This window comes from Electrona antarctica (genome assembly GCF_951216825.1).
Source record: "Electrona antarctica genome assembly, chromosome: 24".
Classification (NCBI taxonomy): domain Eukaryota; kingdom Metazoa; phylum Chordata; class Actinopteri; order Myctophiformes; family Myctophidae; genus Electrona; species Electrona antarctica.
This window is the reverse complement of record NC_136803.1, coordinates 8,856,573-8,875,031: the sequence shown is the minus strand read 5'-3', so window position 1 is coordinate 8,875,031 and position 18,459 is coordinate 8,856,573. Positions and strand designations below refer to the sequence as shown.

At 42.0% G+C, this 18,459-nt stretch overlaps 1 protein-coding gene across 1 annotated transcript; it reads left to right on the top strand.

The window, feature by feature from the left end:
- Nucleotides 1-1,634: 1,634 nt before the first annotated feature.
- LOC306916945 (carboxy-terminal domain RNA polymerase II polypeptide A small phosphatase 1-like) lies at nucleotides 1,635-17,842 on the top strand. Its single transcript, XM_079495044.1, has 7 exons — nucleotides 1,635-2,014; nucleotides 10,336-10,481; nucleotides 12,292-12,387; nucleotides 14,016-14,072; nucleotides 15,181-15,273; nucleotides 15,768-15,953; nucleotides 17,318-17,842. The coding sequence occupies exons 1-7, from the start codon at nucleotides 1,939-1,941 to the stop codon at nucleotides 17,441-17,443; spliced, it is 780 nt and encodes a 259-aa protein (XP_079351170.1). The 5' UTR covers nucleotides 1,635-1,938; the 3' UTR covers nucleotides 17,444-17,842.
- Nucleotides 17,843-18,459: the final 617 nt, after the last annotated feature.

Sequence of the window (18,459 nt, the reverse complement as noted above, 5' to 3'; positions counted from 1 at the left end):
AAAAACGGCAGGTTACAACACTTTTTTTGTTGTTTTTCTTCTTTCTAATTATTTGTTTGGTCCAAAATATTGTTTGTGTTGTCATGAGTTGTCACGACTCGAGTTGGCTTTGTCCGCGGCGTAACCGTCTTTAAATAAATACTTTACGAAATGTCTATGAGAATAATGCATTGGATTTCATTTCCTGGTCCCGGGTAGGAGGCGGGACTGCGACGCTCTATTGTAGCAGGGGCTCACAGCCCCAGCCTGATGACCTCTCATATCTCCCCTGCGCCATAGGCAACTGCTTTGGTTTAGTGGTTAGGATGTTGGCCTTCCGTGCGGGGGACCTGGGTTCGATTCCTGCGTGTTCGATTCCTGAAGGCTAACATACAAAAGATCGCTTCAACAGTACGAAGAGGCAGTTGTTACTGAGTGATGGTGTAGTAGGGGCTGATGATCAGACAGACTCTCAGCACAGAGAGTTCATGTTCAAATCCCAGTCTCCCTAAAGTCTAATGCTAGAGTTATTCAGCTTTATTAACTGAAGGCTATTCTAGCAGTGGCTCACAGCCTCAGCCTGACGACCTCAAAACTCTAATATCTCCCCTGAGTCATAGGCAATTGCCTTTGACTTGTCTCAGTGGTCAGGATGTTGGCTTTCCACGTGGGAGACCAGGGTTCGATTCCCGGCTGTTACACTAACATGCAAAAGAAGACCTCAACAGCGCTAAGAAACTTCTGATTAATATGATTCTGTGTTATTTTAACTTTACTGAAGGCTGGCTAACAAACAAAAGATCACTTCAAAATTACCAGGAGACTTTGGCTGAAAGTGTCTGACTGATGGCGCAGTGGTCTAATGAGGAGTCTTTCAGTACAGACTTTCTGTGTTCAAGTCTCATTCAATGCTGCAGTAATTTGAACTTGTTCAAGTCCCATTCCTCCTGCAGCTCAATGCTGCAGTAATTTGAACTCTCTCTATCTCTCACACACGATCACATTACTACTTTATGAAAAAATATAATACACTGACTGAAATAATATAAATTATAAAAAATAAATAAATAAAGGCTTCCTTATGACGTGTAGATAAAGCCTCGGCACATATTTTATAACTTATTTCTTGGCTACTTTAAAGGGTTGTAATGGTGTGTGCTCGGCTGCCTTTAAGTGATGGGAGGCCTTGACCCCCCCCCCCCCTCCCAAACACACACACACACACACACACACACACACACACACACACACACACACACACACACTCACACACGCACACACAGTCCCATGTTTGGATCTTGAAAATGGTAGCGCGTATATAACCCATATCCCGAAGGGCCATATAAACGGTCGCACTTTGATTGGCTAGTTGGTTCCTAGGGCAACCGCTGGATTTAGTGAATATTTATTATGCGTGTTGATTTATTATAAGTCATTTTAGTTCATGTATATATATCTACACACCATAGCGTTGAAATATATCCTAGCACTGCAGGCTATAGCACCACTAGAAGATTAAATCTTGAATCATGTTCTTCTCGCGTCAACTCAACGGTTGCCAGTTAACTGAGTAGCCAGTCACAGCGCGACCATCCCCCCGGGCCATGGGATGTAGAGCTACCTCCTGAAACTTTAGAGGGGAGAGTAAACTCCATGTTGAATCAAAGTTGTCAACTGTTTGCCAAATGTTTTCTACCCTCCAGTCTTCAGATAAATAGATAATAACTGCACGGTTATGATTTTAAATGGACGCGTTAGATAATTCGACGTGTCGTTTATTACCGCCGGGGATAGTTCCACTTGTTTATAAACGTTAACTTGATGTTATGTGTGTTTAATGCACTGTGTTGTTGTCGAACAATCTTTATTGCGAAAGTATAAGATAAGCTACAGTACAGTCAGACACACGGGGTTCAGTTCGAAAGCGTTAGATAATACTATTAATATTGTGGATGTGTGATGGACACTCCGTCCTCCATAATAACTCAAGTTAGTCGCGATGAAGAGGCAAAGAAATCACCCCGACAGAGATCTGGTGAGTGCATTTAAAAAGTTTGAGCATAATATATCACGTATGTCATAGTTTATAGATCTGCTGCAGCACAACCTGCATGTCAACAACACCTTTTACAACTTCAACTAAAGCTCATCTCAACAACTCTGCAAGTGTATTTGTAATCACAAAACAACTCACCCTCTGAGGGCTGCCTATTATGATCGATTTGATTGAAATTTGTATTCACAGTTTGTAGATGCATTTCAGAGAAAGTACAGGTCAATAAAAAGCTGCTGCTAGGATAAAACCAGAAAAAGCACTACGACTTGTTTACACCAGGGTCCTCCATTTTCAATTCAGAATCCGTATTCTTGAAATAAATATATAACCACCATGCACAATTGAGCAATTTAAAATGCTTTACTATGGAATGCAGATTGTCTTTGGGTGGGAATTGATTAAATTGGGTTTTAATGTCCCAATTGATTTGTTGTTTTATATTTTAATATTCTCCTTCTCAAACGCTGTTTATATCCTTGTTACTGATAAGACCATGACATGTGATTGACATACAGTACTTCAGGTGACGTACACTAACTTCATACTAATCAGCAGGTCACTGCATGGTTTAACTCGAGGCCTACAGGAAAATGCATGAAGTTGTAGACCTTTTAGAGAGCTGGAAAGCAGCAGGGCTATACTGCCATTCGTCATCTCTGAACCACCTGTATCATTATGATTATGATTATATTATTGTCATTATCTTAATTGCCATAATGTCGTAATGATCATCTTGCCTGCTGTTTATTTAAACGTCTCTCACATTCAACCCTCTTGGATTTGTGACAGTAGCATCTGAATGTTGACATTTGTGTGTGTGTGAAAGAGAGAGAGAGAGAGAGAGAGAGAGAGAGAGACAGACAGACAGACAGACAAGGCCTGTGTGTGTGTGTGTGTGTGTGTGTGTGTGTGTGTGTGTGTGTGTGTGTGTGTGTGTGTGTGTGTGTGTGTGTGTGTGTGTGTGTGTGTGTGTGTGTGTGTATCGCTGGGGTATCTATTTAGTCTCTATGTTTTATATTGAGGTCATGATAAAAGTAGGTGTGGGGTGGTTAAATTGCTTGGTAGCTGCCTGGGTTCTAATTGGGCCTTATGGTAGCCTAATCTGTTGCATAACCATGTCCCCAGCTTCAAAACATGGTTGTGGATTTGTTTACCCAGTCAAAACACACTGTTGCTGTGTGTTTACACTCAGCAAAAAAAAAGGGTTTTACACATCTGGTTTCAAAGAAACCGCCACGCCAGTGAAACATGTCTTTGCTTTGTGGTGTAAAGTAAACCACCAGTGCTTATAAGGATGTATATAAGCTACCTATCACACTGATACAACGTTTAAACGTTTTATTTGATTTTGATATTCTTCTTCAAGTCTAATTCATGATAGAACCATGTTGGATACAGACAATGAAATGGTACAATAATATTCTGCTGTATGCCAGATAATGATTCTACCTTTTTGAGTGGTGCAACCACTCCAAGGAACAGCAATGTCCGTGTTAACTTATGTGACGTTAACCTATGTGACTATGAGTAGCAGTAGGGGCAAAAGTGGCGCTGTTGTGCCAGAAACAGAGAGAGAGAGATAGTGCTGCACTGTTGCCTGCTAATGAGAGACAGAGAGAGAGGGGGGGGGGGAGAGGGGAGTTGCACCACTCAGTTCACACGGGTGTGATTTTTAAAATTTCAGCCACCCCCAGTTTGATGTGCATTTACTATAGCCTCTTTAAAGAGGTAGTTCGCCCACAAAATTACCTTTTTTCCCTATCACTGCATGAAGCCTTGAATTCATGGATATTCTTTTTTTGTTCATGTCGCATTCCTGATCTAATATTCCACTGAGAATATCTGCACTGAGAAGGTTATAAACTAATGTTTTAAATATCGTTTTGTTCTTGTCAAGTTTGCCCTCCTTCAATTAATCAAATATTGGAATAATGGATCACAGAAATGTGACAAAAAACTAAAGAATCTCCACGAATTCAAGGCTATCCATGAATTCAAGGCTATCAAGTAATTGACAGAAATTGTCATTTTTGGTTGAATTATCAAATCAATTATGTGACAAGGGTACATTATGTGACAAGGGTACATTTTATACTAAGCGTAGCCTGGCCCAGCCACTGTGTTTTCTGGTATAGAGGGGCGGGTGACGCTGGGATCACGGTGTTGGACCATATTGGTTCAACGATCTGAGCCCCCACCCCCCTCCGCCCCTCCCTAGTAGAAATCAGCGGACAACACTGACGTCACCAAATTTGGAGTGACTGTAGTTCACTCCCACTCCTAGACCAAGGACTGACTATTAAATGAGGACAGGAAACGAAGACCGTACGGTGGACTCCATGCACAAATTTGGGCATGTACAACTTCCTGGTCTCAATTGTGCATGTTTCTTTCCTTCCAGGGAGCAACATGGAGTCCACCATATGGTCTTAGCTTCCTAACCGTTATTTATTTAGCGTAGAAGGATAGAGACTGAACTGGCGTAGCTTCGCGCCAGTTCAGTCTCTATCCTTCTTTATACTCCCAGGCTTTTCTTTTGGAGCCGAATGCGAACGAAAATAAAAGTCTGAGTATCGAGGCTAGTGGCTACACTAAGCGTATCAGTCTCTGTATAATTTATTTAACATCATTCAGTGTTTGTTGTCGAACTCTTTCAGATTATTCACACAGCAGTGGAAAACACAGAAGAATGAATCAGGGTTCGAGGTTTATGCTTGGCTAGTTGGCTCATCATCAAATTCTGAATAATTATTTATTAGACAGGGCCAGGCGCACAGACAGATCAGGATGTTTGAAATGCAAAGTACTAGCCCGGCAGCAATAAACTACAGATTGAAGATCGTTTCCCTCATCAAATATAATCACGCTGGAATGAGTTTGTTTAGGCAGAGAACATGGCCTCATTATTGACTATATATCATATATATATATATATATATATATATATATATATATATATATATATACTCTATAACAGTGATTCTCGACCTGTGGGTAGCGAGGGTATTGCAAGTGGGCTCCGAAATAACTGGCAAAACACTAAGATTGAAATGATAATATAACATTAATATAATAAAATAATCGAATGTATTTATAGTTGGGTCGTTTACGGCAGTTCCGTGACTGCGGAGAGCAAAGGTCCGTTTCTCAATGGATTTGTCATCTAGGAGGGTTATTAAACAAATTGAGCCCCCATGTAAAAATCCAAATCCATATGGCCACCATCAAAAACCTGTTAAGGCACAATAAGGCAAAATTACCTAAAATGTATTCTGCTTTCAGTAGCATGTGACGTGTCAAACTAGGGGGTTTTCATGATTCTGAATCCATTCCAAGCATTAGTTTAGCACAAAAAACTTGGGCTAAAAACGGCCATAGCCACTTGCCCAAATGTGCTAAAAAAAATGTGCTGACCTCATTTAATCGTAACATTTTGGGTTAGGTTTTGTGTTAATGAATGAAACGGGTGTTTTCAAAAGATTTTGGTCTGTATTTTGTTTTTGGTCTATCAAATGTGCGACTAAACACAGCCATGAGGGTGGAACGGTGAACCTGGGGCCAGAGGAAGTGAGTAACGACCCATGGGAAATGGGAACAAACGAGTGAATTTAAGGGTTGAGATTAACGGTAAGAGAGCTAAACTGTCTGTGTCTATGGGAAAACATTGTATTGTCAGACACAGGATTAGAAAAAAGGGTCCCAGAAACCAGGTATACAGTACTATACAGAAACCTTGCCCGCACTTGGTCTTGCAGTTCTTGCACTGCCTGCATTTGCGAATGAAGAATTTGTGACCTTACAATTCTTCTATGTGTGATACCCTTCTGTTTCCTCTTCCTGTTTGTGTGTGCCCATGGCAGAAGCCGCCGACCGCGGGGTCAGATGGGCTTCATGTGTCCACAAATAGAGTAGGAGAGGGGAATGGGGGAGAGGTTAGTGAAAAGAGAGGGGGTGAGACAGAGGCACGGAGTCGGACAACAGAGGTTTGTGTGTTTGTAACACGGTCACGTCCAGAGCAGGACAGAGAAAGAGATGGGTTGGGGTGTAAGAGAACGAAAGGGGGTGGAGGTTTGGGGGGGGGGGTCCATTCTAACACTGAAAGTGAGTGCGTGCGTGCGTGCGTGCGTGCGTGCGTGCGTGCGTCAATACACAGTTTTTCGGATCATCTCTGTTCTTGTACTGTTGTACAAATGCTTCTCAGTCAGTTGTTCCAGATGAGAGCGTCTGTAACACACCTTACATGTAAAGTGTGAGACGTGATTGCGCACGCTGTTCACAGATCATAGATTTTGATCCTTCATTCTCCACGTTACTGTACAGGACATTTCTTTCATATTCCAAGCAGGTGTTTTCTTCTTAGTGGCCGCCGCCTCATCATCTCTTACTAGCCTTAGGCCAATTCTTTTCAAAAGCAGGTAATGGCGGAGTTTGTCAATCATTCATTGGTAGGAAAGAAATGAGGCCTTCTTCCTCCACAAGCGCTCTCCCAGTCACAGTGGATGACTCCTCATTGACTTGTGAATAGCGGCTGGTGACTCCAGACATGTCTATGATGACATACTTTATTGCTGTTGTTGTTGCACAATTACACATCTCCAACAATTGTGACCGTTTCTGACAGAGGATAAGTCATTGTTTTGACTTTTGTTCATGTCATATGAAAGCAGGGAATCATAGCTTCAAATTTACATATTGATTGTTCAGTTTGACCCACCGGTTTTGGAGATATGGCTTATAGAGTAATGTCTTGCAGAAAACAGCGAGTTGAGAAAACAGGCTTGAAAGGTTCGCTTCTGTGGACTCTAACATTACATTACTAAACCTAGCTTGTTTAAGCATTTATTTCATATTTACATTACACGTCGATTTCAGCTCTGACATTTATTTCAGACATGCTCTAGCATGTTAGAGTCTGCTTGTGCATTCAGTGCCACCTGTTGAACAGAAAGTGAAAAGGACAAATAAAATAATAAATAAGAGTGCACGTGTCCGTGTGCAAGTCGGATAAAAAAAAATCTAAAAAACAAAAGAAAAAAAAACCTTTTTAATAAAAACGTAATATTACGGCACAGGAGGGTTGTGCTGCAAAAAACGGATTAAAACGTTTTGTCACAGAATGTGTTAACTCATTTTGAAAATAAAATAAAAATCAGTTTTTTGCCTCTCCTTCAGTCTTGCTGCCATGACTGTCTCTGTATCAAAAAGGCAATTAGGTGGCCCAGACGGTTAGCTCAACAGCCTGGGCACCTAGGCTGCCAAGCCAGCCTGACGGCGTGCCGCGGGTTCGACTCCCGATCCCGACGGCCTTTGCCGCGTGTCTTCCCCCATCTCTCTCCCCATTTCCTGTCAGTCTACTTTCAACCTATCAATAAAGGCAGAAAAAGCAAAAAAAAAGGCAATTAGGCTGCTCATTTTTCGACACCCATGTAGTTCTGAAATGATGATGAAGGCTTTGAAGGGGTTTTGAAGGCCCAGGAGGGAACAGGAAACTCGTTCAACACACAGACGTCTATGTCACTTCAAATATGTCAAACTGGGGTTATTATATCCAGGACAGCTCCTCACAGCTGCCGTAGCAACACTCCCAAGTGTTGAAAACATTTATTGATGGACTGGGTGGAATGTCTGGGACAGTCTGTCACTAAGATCAGTGTTATGGTTATGGAAGAACTCTTGTGAGGCATGTGTTGGCTTTATTGTACATGAGTCTAATTAAATGGTACATTTATGTACAGTTGGAGGCCATCGATATTGTCCTTTTCTTTTTGCTGAGTTTTGCGTGATCTGCGCAAAAGTTAACCCATTTTAACCCATAAAAAGTTAACCCATTTTGGGCGGGAACCCCTTTTGGTGTTTTAAACATTGTTATAATTTAGCTATTGAAAAATAGCAGATCTACAAGCTCATAGCGCGCCACTGAGTGGCGCGCTACGAGCTTGTAGGTCTGCTATTTTTGAAAAATCGTGAAAATATTTATTTCAGAAAACTGGAGGATTTAGAAGGATTTTTTAAAATGTTGAGGTCAGGCCTAAATGGGTCAAATGATAAGGGACAATATCGGTGGCACCCAACTGTATGTAGCGCCTTTATCCAACGTGCTTTAATTGCATTGTCCATTACGTTCAACCATTGCACACATTCATACACCTACGGCGGAGGAAACCATGCAAGGCGCCAACCTGCTCATCGGGAGAAATTAACCCGTTTTGACCTGAGATCAGATTCTAAAAATGTCTTCTACATCCTGACAGTTTTCTGAAAAAGCTATGTTTCTGTGTCAGTCGTTCAAAAAAAAGGGGTTCAGATTTTTCAAAAATAGCAGACCTACAAGCTCGTAGCGCGCCACTCGGTGGCGCGCTATGAGCTTGTAGATCTGCTATTTTTCAATAGCTAAAGCATAACATATTGCTAACACCAAAAGGGGTTCCCGCCCAAAATGGGTTAAGTGTCTTGCTCAAGGACACTGTGTGGGATCGAGCTGGGAACCTTCCGGTTCCCAAGCGGCCGATCTATGTCCTGAGCCACTGCCGCCGCTAATTATCACTTCATAATAACTGAACCTGAGAGAATCAATGACAATAGTCTAATTATCACTTAATAATAACTGAACCTGAGAGAATCAATGACAATAGTCTAATTATCACTTTGATACAAGATCATACAACTATGAACCTGAGAGAATCAATGGCAATTGCTAAACTAACATTGTATTGAATCAAAGAAAAGAGGAATTCATTGGGCAGTGCCGGCACTCAGAGTTAAAAAAATCACACCCGTGTGAACTGAGTGGTGCAAATCCCCCCCCCCCCCTCTCTCTCTCATTAGCAGGCAACAGTGCAGCACTATCTCTCTCTCTGTTTCTGGCACAACAGCGCCACTTTTGGTACTCATTGGTACTGGTGCTCAGAGTCACACACAAACACGGTTGAACACACGGTTGACACGGACATTGCTGTTCCTTGGAGTGGTTGCACCACTCAAAAAAAAAGAGGTTTAAATAAATGTGGTTTATTTAAACCACATTGTATTGAATTGTGCTTCAATGTACCTTTCAAGACGGGAACACATTTTTGGGTTGTTGTTGCTGTGTACAGTATATACTGTACTAGCAACAACATGTTTTTGTAGTTTTTGAATACCGGTAAATATTGGAGTTTTTCCAGTAAACTTGGGTCCAGATTTAGAAGGCGTTTTAGAACCGGCCTCAGGTCTAAAGGGGTTAACCCATTTAGGCCTGATGTCGAAATAAAAAAAACCCTTTGCTCTGAAAGAATATATATTCAAAGATTTGTGACGCATTTTTTACGATTTTTCAAAAATAGCAGACCTACAAGCTCGTAGCGCGCCACTTGGTGGCGCGCTATGAGCTTGTAGATCTGCTATTTTTTCAATAGCTAAAGCATAACATAATGCTTAGTTAAAACACCAAAATGGGTTCCCGCCCAGAAGGGGTTAAAGGCAGGATCATTTTGTAACTACAGTATATCGTAGTTTCGTATGGTTTTATTGGCATTATGCATTTCATCTGTATCTATGGGTGTACAGTACACACTACACATATATATGTGGTTAACCCATTTAGGCCTGACGTCGCAATTAAAATAAAATCTTCTAAATCCTCCAGTTTTCTGAAATAAATATTTTCACGATTTAAAAAAAAATATAGCAGATCTACAAGCTCGTAGCACGCCACTCGGTGGCGCGCTATGAGTTTGTAGATCTGCTATTTTTCAATAGCTAAATTATAACATAATGTTTAAAACACCAAAAGGGGTTCTCGCCCAAAATGGGTTAAGAAATACCCACAATGAATGGTATCATCATCAAGGTGATTATCTGCAACAGGGGCCTATGAATGAAAGGCAGTTGGTATGAATCAGGTTGGGTGGAGCATTGTGCTGCTGTGTTTGTCAATAAAACCCACTGATGGTGAAGTGAAGGCCTTGCCTCATGCCTTCTCACTGTGATAACTCCAGCCGTTATATTGGTAAATCCTACACTGAGGTTTTGGCTGAAAACGTGTTAGATTTTCTTGTGCAGTATGTTGTGTACCGTTCTATATGTCAAGGTGGACCACAATGGAAACGACAAGCTACGGCTTTTTTGTGTATAGTCCATGTTAGCGTTTTCCTAACTGATGAGTGATGACACTGTTTTATAATTTACGGTACCGGTTTTCAATCTATCTATCCATCTATCTACATTACTAAACACATAAATGTTCTGTCAATCTATTCATAATAATCAATCATTTGATTAATCATTTCATCCATTAAATGGCATCCGCTCCTCTGTCCCAGGTTCCTCCCAGTCGTCCAAAAAGCCCAGAAGTGGAGGCCTCCTGTCCGGTCTGTTCTGCTGCCTGTGTGAAGAGCGCTCGGAGACCCCGCCGGGCAACAACAACGCCCCGCTGCTGGTTGAAGAGAACGGAATAATAGTCTCCAAGGTGCTTCACAAAGTGGTCCTCAACCCCTTTTTATTTTATTATTAATAGTCTCCAAGGTGCCTCACAGAGTGGTCCTCAACCCCTTTTTATTTTATTATTAATAGTCTCCAAGGTGCCTCACAGAGTGGTCCTCAACCCCTTTTATATTTTATTATTAATAGTCTCCAAGGTGCTTCACAAAGTGGTCCTCAACCCCTTTTTATTTTATTATTAATAGTCTCCAAGGTGCTTCACAGAGTGGTCCTCAACCCCTTTTTATTTTATTATTAATAGTCTCCAAGGTGCTTCACAGAGTGGTCCTCAACTCCTTTTTATTTTATTATTAATAGTCTCCAAGGTGCTCCACAAAGTGGTCCTCAACCCCTTTTTTATCTCTGCTGTCCGGAGGAAACCTCATAACTGCAAAATGTTCATTTTTCAGGAAATGAAAAATATATTTTTTTCAGGAAATTAAGAAAACCTTTTTTAGCAGACAGTTTGAGGGTCAAATGGAGTTAAGTGGTTTTGTCCAAAGCGCTTTTTACCACTTTCCATTGGTTCGATAATTTCGAAAAAAAACACAGACGTAAATGGTGTTCAATAGCACTGATTTATGCAAAAAAAAATCCCAAACCTCAAAAATGGAGTTATGATGTTTCCTCCCGCCACGGACACCCCATTTGATATGATTTTGTTGAACCCACACTGTAAAATCCTGTGTTATTAATTTAACTCTTGAGAGTGTGCAAATGGAACATGAAATCATGTGGTTCCATTTGTACTCTCTGAGTTACAGATCCATAATGATCCATCCGGACCCCTCAGGTCTGGTGGTCCCCGGAACCAACGTTGAGAAACGCTGCTGCCAAATCAGATGATTTTGTTGATGTTTATCGTGTCTGTTTGTTTTAGTCTGCATTAGAATTAGATTTACGTTACATGAGTTAAACCCCAAAATATAGCTGGTGTCGTACATCTGACCTCTCACCCTCTGGGCAGTATTATGCGTGTCTTAAGTACCAGGTCTTATTACTTAACTTAAGACCTGGAGGCGTGATCAATGCCATTTGGCCACTCAGAATAGCCAAATGGCATTGACCACGCCTCCAGGTCTTAAGTTAAGTCATAAGACCTGGTACTTAAGACACGCATAATACTGCCCTCTGTCTCTCTAATGACGCTCTTTTTCCTCTGTGGGCTAGCGGCTAAACTCAGTTCAGCTCTACTCGCCTTTTCTCTGTAGGCAAAAGTACCTGGTACTCTTTGGTTTCCTGACAGCATTAACATAGTTTAGCAACTCTCCACTCTAAACATGATGTTCAATGGCAACTCCCATTAATGCCTTTCCACGGGTGGATGGGAGAAGGAATTGACTTTCAAGAGACCCTGGATACTGTCATCCCAAATACAAAATAAGGTATACAGGGTTCTGAAAGGGGCTAGTCATTGCTCTAACGACCAGCTATATTGGGGCCGGGGGTCTTACTGTATCTGTAGACTGTATCTGTAGTGAGAAAACAAAGTAAAACAAGCCTGCCTCTCTCTCTCTCTAGCTCTCCATCTCTCTCTCTAGCTCTCCATCTCTCTCTCTCTCTCTCTCTCTCTCTCTCTCTCTAGCTCTCCATCTCTCTCTCTCTCTCTCTCTCTCTCTCTAGCTCTCCATCTCTCTCTCTATGTCATTCAGTCTCTGACTTTCTCATCTTTCAGATGTCGCTTTGTAAGTCCCAAGTAAGCGTTGCTTGATGTTTTGGTTTAGAGCTGATGGTTTGTCGTTTCGTGCAGCTTCAAGTAAACGTGATTTACGTGCATTTATTCTTATCTCTATATCCAGGTGAGACCATTGCTGCCTCCGGCAAAGTCCAAAGATGCTGGAAAGATCTGTGTGGTCATCGACCTGGATGAGACATTAGTTCACAGCTCTTTCAAGGTGAGAAGTGTATGAAAACAATATATAATAATTATAATCCCTCTGCATAGTGTAAATGAACTATCTATATATATATAGGGCTGAAGTGGTTTCTGTATATTTGGTCATTTTAATCAGAATCTACAAGTAACTAGTAAGTAAGTATTAAAACAATTGTAGTGAAGTAAAAGTACAATATTTGCCTCTGAGATGTAGTGGAGTAGAAGTAAAAGTACTGCAAATTGGAAATACCCAAGTACAGTACTTAGTAAAGTAAACAGTACTAGTAAATATACTTAGTTACTTGACACCACTGGTATATGGACAGTTACAGGTCATGTTTGTGTATCTCCTCCTGGCTTCTTTTTATGGAAAGAAAAAAATAAGCTGGTGCCACTTGTGGGTGCATTACACCATCACATGCGTATATTAGATCACTTGTGGGTGCATTACACCATCAGATGTGTATATTAGGAGACACACTGTAAGGTCTAGCTAATGGTCCTGGACCTCCTGGTTGTTGTTGGCAGCTACAATGACATTGCTGTCATCTTTGGCAGACGCCAAACCCAGGCTAGCTGGTTCTCCAACACAAATAACCATGGATTTCCGCAGCCATATTTATGTTTCTAGGTAGCGCGTGGTTCTGACCCTATCGTGAGTTGTGGGTTCTATTCCCTACGTATATCAATCTAAAAACTGCGATGGTTGTGGAGCAACTTCCATTCCCATTGCAGATGTGCTCAAGCACCAAAGCCTGCAGCATACTATAAACAAAGTCCAACCTTTTCCCACTTCAGCAGGTCAATAAGAACACAATTACATAGTTGCAGAACAAACCAGTCTCCCGATTCATACATACTTCGTTGCGTGACTTCGCATTGTTGCGATGTCACGTCGAAAATAGCTGGCCTCCAAGCTCACAACACGGCATGTATCCGCTGTCACAATGCAGTGCATCTACATAGGTGGTGTGCTCCTCATTCCCCCCCTGGCTGTGCACTGGGTTGGCTCCCACAGTGTCCGTTTGCTTGCCATAAGTTCCGGGTGCTTTACACACAGTGCCCAGCCAGCCTCGTCCTTCTCTTTCTCTGACCTTGTTTGTGACCTGTGGTAGGTGATTGTGTCCTCCAACAGTATGCAACGCCTACAGTAGTGGTGCCGTTCATGGCATTCTTGCGTAGACTAGACACCACCCAGGGCCCTTTCCTGCTGTGCTGTGATGTGTGCTGTGATTTCCTGCTGTGCTGTGTCATGTCTTGATCCCATATACAGAAGTACTGACTCCGCTGTCATTACGAACAGCCGCCTCTTGAGGTCTTCAATCAATCAATCAATGGTTTCCTCCGCCATTGGTGTGTGAATGCGTGGTTAAGTGGGTGAATGTAAAGCGCTTCGGTGTCACATAAAAGCACCATAGTTAGGAACTTAGGGTTTGCATTGCCTTTGTAGAGCTACAACAGAGATGTACCACCATTAACATTACTGAGGCTGTGGGTTCTACCCATGTAAATCAAAGGGTTCACCATGCATCAAGACCACACAAAGACAATTATTGGTTTGATGCTAACACTTAAGGCATTGTGGGTAAGGACATCCACCAAACAATGGCACATGTTTCATTGATTTGTCTTTGTTACTCCCAACAGCCAGTGAACAACGCAGACTTCATCATTCCAGTGGAGATTGATGGCACGCAACACCAGGTACGGATGCCCGCCATACTAATGACTGTATCAAGCATTAGAATCATATTGATATTGGATTTGTTTGACTATACCGTGTGTCGGTTGTATGATGTCTCTAATGTTACTGTACATCATCAGTGGTTTGAAACCCACTGAAAATGAAAGTGCAGTTCCTTAGAGGCCAGGAAAAGCCCTCGTTCTTTTTTCTTTTTTTTTTAGTCGGGACATGCAGGCATGTGTTAACGCCTTGTCTAGTCAACTGCCCTCACAGGTCACGTTCTGTGTTCTCATCCACTGACCTCACCGTTCCTGTGCTGGTCCCAGCTCGGCACTCTGGAGGTTCAAATTGCTACGTGCCGGACGGTGCTGTTAGCATTTAAGGGATTTTGAAAATGGCCGTGTGAGGACAGATGACGTGCCCAAAGGTCCGGGCCTGATTCAAGTAATCCAGGATAGGTTTGTTCAGACAAGCAGAGCCTATTCCAGATGACTTGGTTCAGGAACGCTGTCCTCCATTCACAGAGCACATTGCAGAGCCTTGGAAAGAACGCAGAAGGACATTCAAAGGAACATCTTTATTTATTGGATGTTTTTCTAGCCAGGATTTCTACACATGTGCGGAGGAATTACATTAACATTGTCTTCTACATCCTGACAGTTTTCTGAAAAAGCTATGTTTCTGTGTCAGTCGTTCTTAGCAGACCTACAAGCTTGTAGATCTGCTATTTTTCAATAGCTAAAGCATAACATAATGCTAACACCAAAAGGGGTTCCCGCCCAAAATGGGTTAAAGTGTCCACAACACAACGGTATGTAAAATAATGGGGGAGTGTTGGTTGGTCCTGATATGGCTATAACTATGGATTTGGTGGATTTCTGTCCACTGTATGCTACCTTCTTCCTAAGTCCTCACATAACTATAATATATACGCATTACGCATAGTTTCATTATATTGATATTTCACTGTTCTTATCTTACGTATGACTCATGATGACTAATTTTATGTATTTGATGTATTGCCATGTTTTTTGTTCTTGCTTACTGTAAATCGCTCTGGATTAAGAGCATCTGCTAAAATACCTAAATTGTAAATTATAACGGTGTTGGAAATGTGTGGCGTTCCAGGTGTACGTGCTCAAAAGGCCTCATGTAGACGAGTTCCTGAAGAGGATGGGACAGCTCTTTGAGTGTGTCCTGTTCACTGCCAGTTTAGCCAAGGTGAGACCATTATTGTACTGCCTGTTCAGTAGTAGAATGGATTGTCAGTAGTACATCTTTATCACGCCGCCAACTCTACAGCTCATTCTCTCCAGATACAAAATAATTAAAATAATGGTTAAAGTGGTTAAAAGCTACAAGGTGACACAGATGCATCCTCAGGTCTAAATGAGTTTAACCTATTTAGGCCTGATGTCGAAATAAAAAAAAAAAGTTTTCTGAAAGAATATATATTCAAAGATTTGTGCCGCATTTTCACGATTTTTCAAAAATAGCAGACCTACAAGCTCGTAGCGCGCCACTCGGTGGCGCGCTATGAGCTTGTAGATCTGCTATTTTTCAATAACTAAAGTATAACATGATGCTTCGTTAAAACACCAAAAGGGGTTCCCGTTCAGAATGGGTTTTAACTATGTACAGTAGCTGATATTTAAACATGTTTTAAAAAAAATCTGCTGTCTGTCTGTCTGTCTGTCTGTCTGTCTGTGCCCCAGTATGCAGACCCTGTATCGGATCTCCTGGACAAGTGGGGCGCGTTCCGATGTCGCCTGTTCCGAGAGTCGTGCGTGTTCCACCGCGGGAACTACGTCAAGGACCTGAGCCGCCTGGGTCGTGACCTCAACAAGGTCATCATCATCGACAACTCCCCCGCCTCCTATATCTTCCACCCGGACAACGCGGTAAGACGTGTACTATGTACTATTAGTATTAGCCAGGCATAATTATTCTGAAGGGCAGGTTGACTGAGCCCAACCTCCTCCACATGTATACTCTCACTGATCAAATCTTTGAGCTGGCCAGAGTTAAAATTCCATAGCATGGTCTGGTATAAATGATTCACCTTATAGGTTTTCGTCGTCTTTTTTTTTCTTGGTGAAGCCAATGTTTTCCATTAATTAATTTATGCATTAAGCAGATGCTTTAATCCAGAGTGATTTACAAGTGCACAGGCGCACAGAGTGCAAAGAGAACAACATAGTGCTTCAAAGAAACTAGCATACAAGTGAACGTCAAACCTAGCATCTGTCTAAAAAACATGGGAACACTGAACGTGCTACACATCTTAATAACATTCTTAACATTTTGTGGCCAAGCAAAACAAATCTAAATAAAGAGAAAATAGCCCATGAAAACATAGCTTCAAGTAGCCCACATAGATCTGCATAGTATAACTAGCATCTATCGATTCAAGGAGAGGACAGAGGAGTGCTAGGGATGAGGTGAAGTCTGAAGAGGGAGTGAGAGAGGTGGTTATTCCATAGCTTGAGAGCCAGGAGGGAGAAGAGGGAGAAGAGTAGGGCGTGTGGAGCATTGGCATTTTGGGGAAGATTGTAACTTATTTCAGGAAACTTGAGATAGCTAATCCAATACAGTGAACTATTTATTTTGGCAAAGTTATTGTGTCATTGCGTTTGAATGCACAGGCTTGCCGAAGATATTCCCTGCAAGCTCAGCAATGTTTTGATGAGAGCCATGTCTAAAAGTAAAACAATTTACAGGACAATTGTCTCTGTGTGTATGATAAATGGCCAAAGCTGTGATTAGACGTGATTGTGAATGACTGACGGCAATATAGTCCTTTTCAAGTGTCTTTCTCAAGGGTATTTAGTTAATGTACATCAAGCTGCCTCACACTACATAAACAGGAGATAGGCTCCTGTCCTATGGGCCTCATGGCTCGGCAAGGCTTACTTACTAACGTGGACCATGATGTCACACACTTTGTGGATTCATCGTTTTGCCTGTTTACTTTACATGGATAGAGCGTTTTCAAAGATTTTCACTCTGGAAGGGGTTTTCACTTTGTTACGTTATCAACCCCCGATAAGCGATAACGCCATCGCCGTCTAAACGGAAGGCACATCTCTATGTTTTCTCTATAGACCGTTGCCGTTTGAAGGTGGCCTCAGTGTCTCGCTCAAGAACACTTCAGCATGACTCCTGGCAACTTATTGAGGCACTTTGTGCTGTGAAGAAGAGTGAACCTGTTTTTTTCTGACTTCCCCCCCCTCCACCCCCCCCAAACCTCTGTGTTTGTGTCCAGGTGCCTGTGGTCTCGTGGTTCGACGACATGTCTGACACGGAGCTGCTGGACCTCATCCCCTTCTTCGAGAAGATGAGCAAAGTAGATAACGTCTACACTGTCCTCAAGCAGCAAGGTATACAGTAAAACGACAATAGTCACAGCCAGGCATCCGTAATGCAGAGAACTGGGTGCAGGAAATGGTCTGATCTGGTCCTACAAACCCCAAGCAGGACTGAAATGGAGGGTTATCTTTTGTTTGTGCAACAAAAGCTGAAGAATGTCGTTGGTGAGAAGGTAAACTGGTATGCAATATGCATAGGCAATTTTGGCAAAATGATTTAGCCACACACTCTCTTTTCTTGTTGACTTTAACTTTGACACATGTCCCATTTCGGTGAGTTTGGATTCTCCTGTGTATGGAAGCACGTGTGATCCACAGGGAATGGTTAAAAACCATAGCCACAAACCACAGTTTATCAAAATTGTGACTTTAGAACTTCCACGTGGATAAGTGCATCTCATCTAATGTTGTTTTTTTTGTTTTCTTTTGTATATATTTTTTTTTTGCTGATTCATTCTTTTCTTTTCTTTTTTTTTTCTTTTTACTAGACAACCGTCTTTATTACAAAATTACAATAAAAGTTAAGTTGTTAATACACAAATATATACAATAGAGACCTACAGGCGGTTTCAGGTGACATAAAAACACTCATCACACAGGTCTCTAATATACAACAGCAGTGCAGGGTGAGGTGGGTCCTTCACTTGGAGCCGTGCAGCTCCTGGATCCTGCTCGTGCCCAGGTTCTTATTCCAAGGCCTGCTGGCTGTGGATGGCCTGACGACTGACCAACCCCGACAACTCCAGCAGCTCTTTTTTTTTTTTTTTTTTTTTAATTTTTATCCCTCGATTTTGTAACCCATTTTTTCACCCCTGTGCCAATTATCTAATGTGATCCTGGGCTCTCTACACACCCTCCGCCAACCTAGTCCCCATATATGGGGGACATGGGGAGAGCAACGGACTTGAACTCATGCTTCCTTCATGCCTGAGTGTCCAAGTTGCTCCTTTACACGTGACAGGGGGGAGTTTCTCTGGTTGGACGTAGCGCGTGGAAGGAACACGTTATTCCAACCAGTTCCTTTCCCCTCCATCAGGCG